This window comes from Notothenia coriiceps, unplaced genomic scaffold (genome assembly GCF_000735185.1).
Source record: "Notothenia coriiceps isolate Sejong01 unplaced genomic scaffold, NC01 NC01_scaffold00037528, whole genome shotgun sequence".
Taxonomy (NCBI): Eukaryota; Metazoa; Chordata; class Actinopteri; order Perciformes; family Nototheniidae; genus Notothenia; species Notothenia coriiceps.
The window spans coordinates 41804-45411 of NW_011370229.1; the positions used below are offsets into that span (position 1 = coordinate 41804).

Consider the following 3608-nt stretch of genomic DNA (forward strand, 5'->3'; position numbering starts at 1 on the left):
TAGTACCATATTTGTTATTTAAGCAGTATAAAGCTATCAACACATTTCGTAGTTTCTCGTAGGGTATACCAAGTGTTTCATCGAACGTGAAGGACACTTGTCCTTTTGAAAAGAGTGTCGTAATTTCATCTCAGTAAATCTAAAGCCCTTCACCGGAACACATGTATGTGAAGCTTTAGACTTGGAATCTTCTTGTACTCACGAGTAGGAACATTATCGAAAGGAATGGATTATGGTACCATGGTTGATTACACTCCAGAGACGGTAATTTAGAGAATTTTTCCGAGGAGTATTATACTGAGTTTTTGACGTTATTGAGGGTCTTAGAAGTTTTGACTTAAAAAAAATGTTCTCTCCTATAAACGACTTAATTTGATTTATTTATGTTGTTAATATACAGTAGTTGTAGGGTTCTTTGTGCAACACCAATTAATTTAATTTGTTTATTGCGTATAACATAGTACTTTTTTTTTTTTTTTTCACTTAACTTTCATTGAGATATTCTTGCGAGGAGTATTGCTATACTTGCCGGACATTGATGCCAAAGATTACTCGGACCTAGTGGCGGTCTCCGCCACGAAATTCCGGACTTATGGACAGGTAGCGTGCGTACCGATCAAGGCTCATGGATTATTGTTGTTTCAGTGCGACACGTGGTGCACTGCTGCCGGATGTATCCGGGCCGCGGGGTAATCGCCTAGCGAGGCGTCTTAGAGGCGCTCCGTCGTCGTTCTAAGACTCACTGTCCTTTGGACCGCAGGTAGGCCCTGAGGTAGTCTTGCTATCAAGTCGGCATGATAGGGCAAGGATAGCGGGATGACTGGGGTCTTCCGCAACGAAATCGTGACCTGACTGGATATGTTGGTAACAGTACTTCTTAGGTTCTGGAACGAGTGATGACTTCGTCGCCTCCGAGCGGTTTTCCGTGGCGTGCGGGTTTTCTTACCCCTCCCGCTGTATTGCGACTATTGGCTCTTACACGGTCTTCTAGTGCTGGCGTCTACCAGAGTCCCCGTGTGAGAGTCCCGTCGGCGTCTACAACTACTACGCGGGACATCTCACCCGTAGAGTTCGGGACTACCCGTTCCCCCCGCCGTGCCCGCTCCGTACACTTACCATAGTGCTGTTGGCGTCACCCGGGCGTCGCGACCATCTCCCCCCGTATTGCCGAGGAAGATCACGGGCGTACCCGTGTTTAGTTCTCAACGAGGATTACCGGCTATGGTCCGGTCATCGGAGCTATATCGCGGAACAACGTGGGTGTCCGTGGGTGTCCCGTGTCGTTGAGCTCGCACGGCAAGAGGGACTTACACTTTCCGGCACGGTCGACCCCGCCGCTACTTCACCAACACCTTCCGTATTAGTAATTATACATACGACTTTTCCGTTTATATATATATGAAGGGTGTCGTGCTAAGAAAACTTATCTAAACTCACCAAGTTAAAATCCCAGCGCTAGATAACTCGTTTCCTTTTCCCAGGTCTCCGCGCTGGTCAAACTCTTGCGTGACGAGATCTGTTTGGGTGAGCAAAAATTACCAATGTTAACGAATAATAATTTATAACTAGACAATTTTACAACATGAACGCGTTAGCTAAATATTTACACAATTACACATACATACAGAAAATTAACCTAAATTAATCAACATCAACAACTCCGTGTAAACTTTTTATAAATTTACGTGTCGATAGTAGTTGTTCTTTTACACACTTGATGAGACTTTTGATGTTTTAATATTGAGGGGATTTCATATAAAGTTACATAGTCACGTGATGCGACTTATGTTATGTATATTGCAACGTTTGTAGATACTTGACCCGACAAGCTCTCCTTATAAACCGTCGGAAGTGTAAATGAAGTGCACCGAATATTCGGCCGCCGAAAATTATCGGCCGAAAATGGTTAAAAAGGCCCTTTCGGCCGAAGAAATATCACCGAATGTCAGAGAACAGGGTTACGTTGGTAAGCTAACGTGTTGTTGTGATGACGTAATCAAAACGCGGCGACAAGCACGGGGTGCGACCATGCTTGCGGCTGGCTCACAGCCAACATGTCTGCCACTTGGAGATATTTAAAAATATCAGAGAAAGAGGCGCGGATTGCGATTTGTAAAACGTGTTCAGCTGACATTTCTCGAAGGGGTGTAACTGCAAAGACTTTCACCACTTCGGGATTACTCCACCACTTGAAATCAAAACACCCGGACAAATATGCGGAGTAAGATCAAATCACAAGCACTGACAGCGAGAGACTGTTCAGCGCTGCCTCTCATGTGCTTGATGAGAAGAGGAACAGACTTATGGCTGATAAAGCAGAGAAGCTACTGTTCATTAAAAAGAACCTCCCACTTTTCCTTAATAAGTAGACAAGGCTGGCTTATCATAAGCTTATCTAGTTCTACATGTCTACTCTATACCCACTTTCCTGAACAATTTTCATTGTGAGTTATAATTCACCATCTCAGGTTATCATTATCACCTGACAGTGATGGTGCAAAGTGGTTTGACAGCTGATTATCTGAAGGCAGCTTAGAGACTACACCCAGAACTACGTCACCTTGTGTACAGGTAGATGATGCAGCAGTGATGCTGACAGTGCTAGCCATGACTGCTACATGCGATACACATTCAGTCAGTGCTCCTAAGCAGAGTGATTATAAATATTATACACAGCAGCCTCTTTAACAAAGGGAGGAGTCTTAATGATCGGAGAGTACTAACTCCCCCCTGACCCCCCCATCCCGCCACTTCTTCTTCTGTGATTAGTTTATGACGCATCGGCGGAGCCTCCATTTGCTGGGAGAAGCACACCAGCTCCAACCTCCACCTTTAATGAGCCAGAGAGCACCGCTGAGAGAGGCGCTGACAAGCCAATCAGGGCCGGCCTCTCGCTGCACGTCAGTAACTGGCACCTTACACGCCCCCCCCCTCCTCCTGGCCACTGCCGCCGCCTGCCTTTACATAATATAATGACTGTTTCAGTCAGCTGCTACACAAGCCACACTCTCGTTCTCCTCACCCACCCGTAATCCCTCCCACGACCTCCTCCCCTCCCCACCCCTCTAGCTTCGGGCGCTCTGCCAGGCCAAAGCAATAAAGGAAAAGAAAAGGAGACATGGCGAGAGAAAGAAAGAGACAGGCTGGATGTTGATAGAGGGCAAATGGAGCTCCTTCTAAAGCCAAATCAGACTTTTCATGAAGCCAACACCAACACAGAGATGTTTAGGTACACATCTTTAGAAAAATGTACAGCGAGGACTCGTCATACTTGCAAGCAACTATCAGCTCCCACAGAGCAGAGCAGCAAGTAGAGGTGTCACTTTGCCCCCAAACAGCAGACAGAAAGTGTGCAGACATCCACGCTCAGCACAGGATTCCAACAGAAGGCAGGATTTTGTAACCCCCTCTTCTTCTCCAGCTGTATATTACCACAAAGAAACCCCTCCCTGCTCCTCTACCCTCCCCCAATTCCTCAAACCCTCCGTCTTCTCCTCCCCCCTCTTTCACTGTAAAAATAAACACATGCTTACTTTCAAGGGCCCCTGAATGTAGCCAGAGCTGAGAGATTCATTTGTTAATATTACAGCAGCCAATCAGGAGGGGTT

General features: G+C 46.2%; 1 protein-coding gene across 2 annotated transcripts in view; it reads right to left on the bottom strand.

Moving 5' to 3' along the window:
- The window catches only part of gatad2b (GATA zinc finger domain containing 2B), a 22112-nt gene extending 18747 nt beyond the window's left edge, over positions 1 to 3365 (bottom strand). The window contains exon 1 of one of the 2 annotated variants that reach the window (XM_010797208.1): positions 3272 to 3365. In XM_010797208.1, coding sequence (XP_010795510.1) covers positions 3272 to 3360 — 89 coding nt within the window. In that variant the 5' untranslated portion in view covers positions 3361 to 3365. The remainder of the gene's footprint in view (positions 1 to 3271) is intronic. The other variant, XM_010797206.1, reaches the window with a different exon arrangement.
- Between the last annotated feature and the right edge of the window lie 243 nt (positions 3366 to 3608).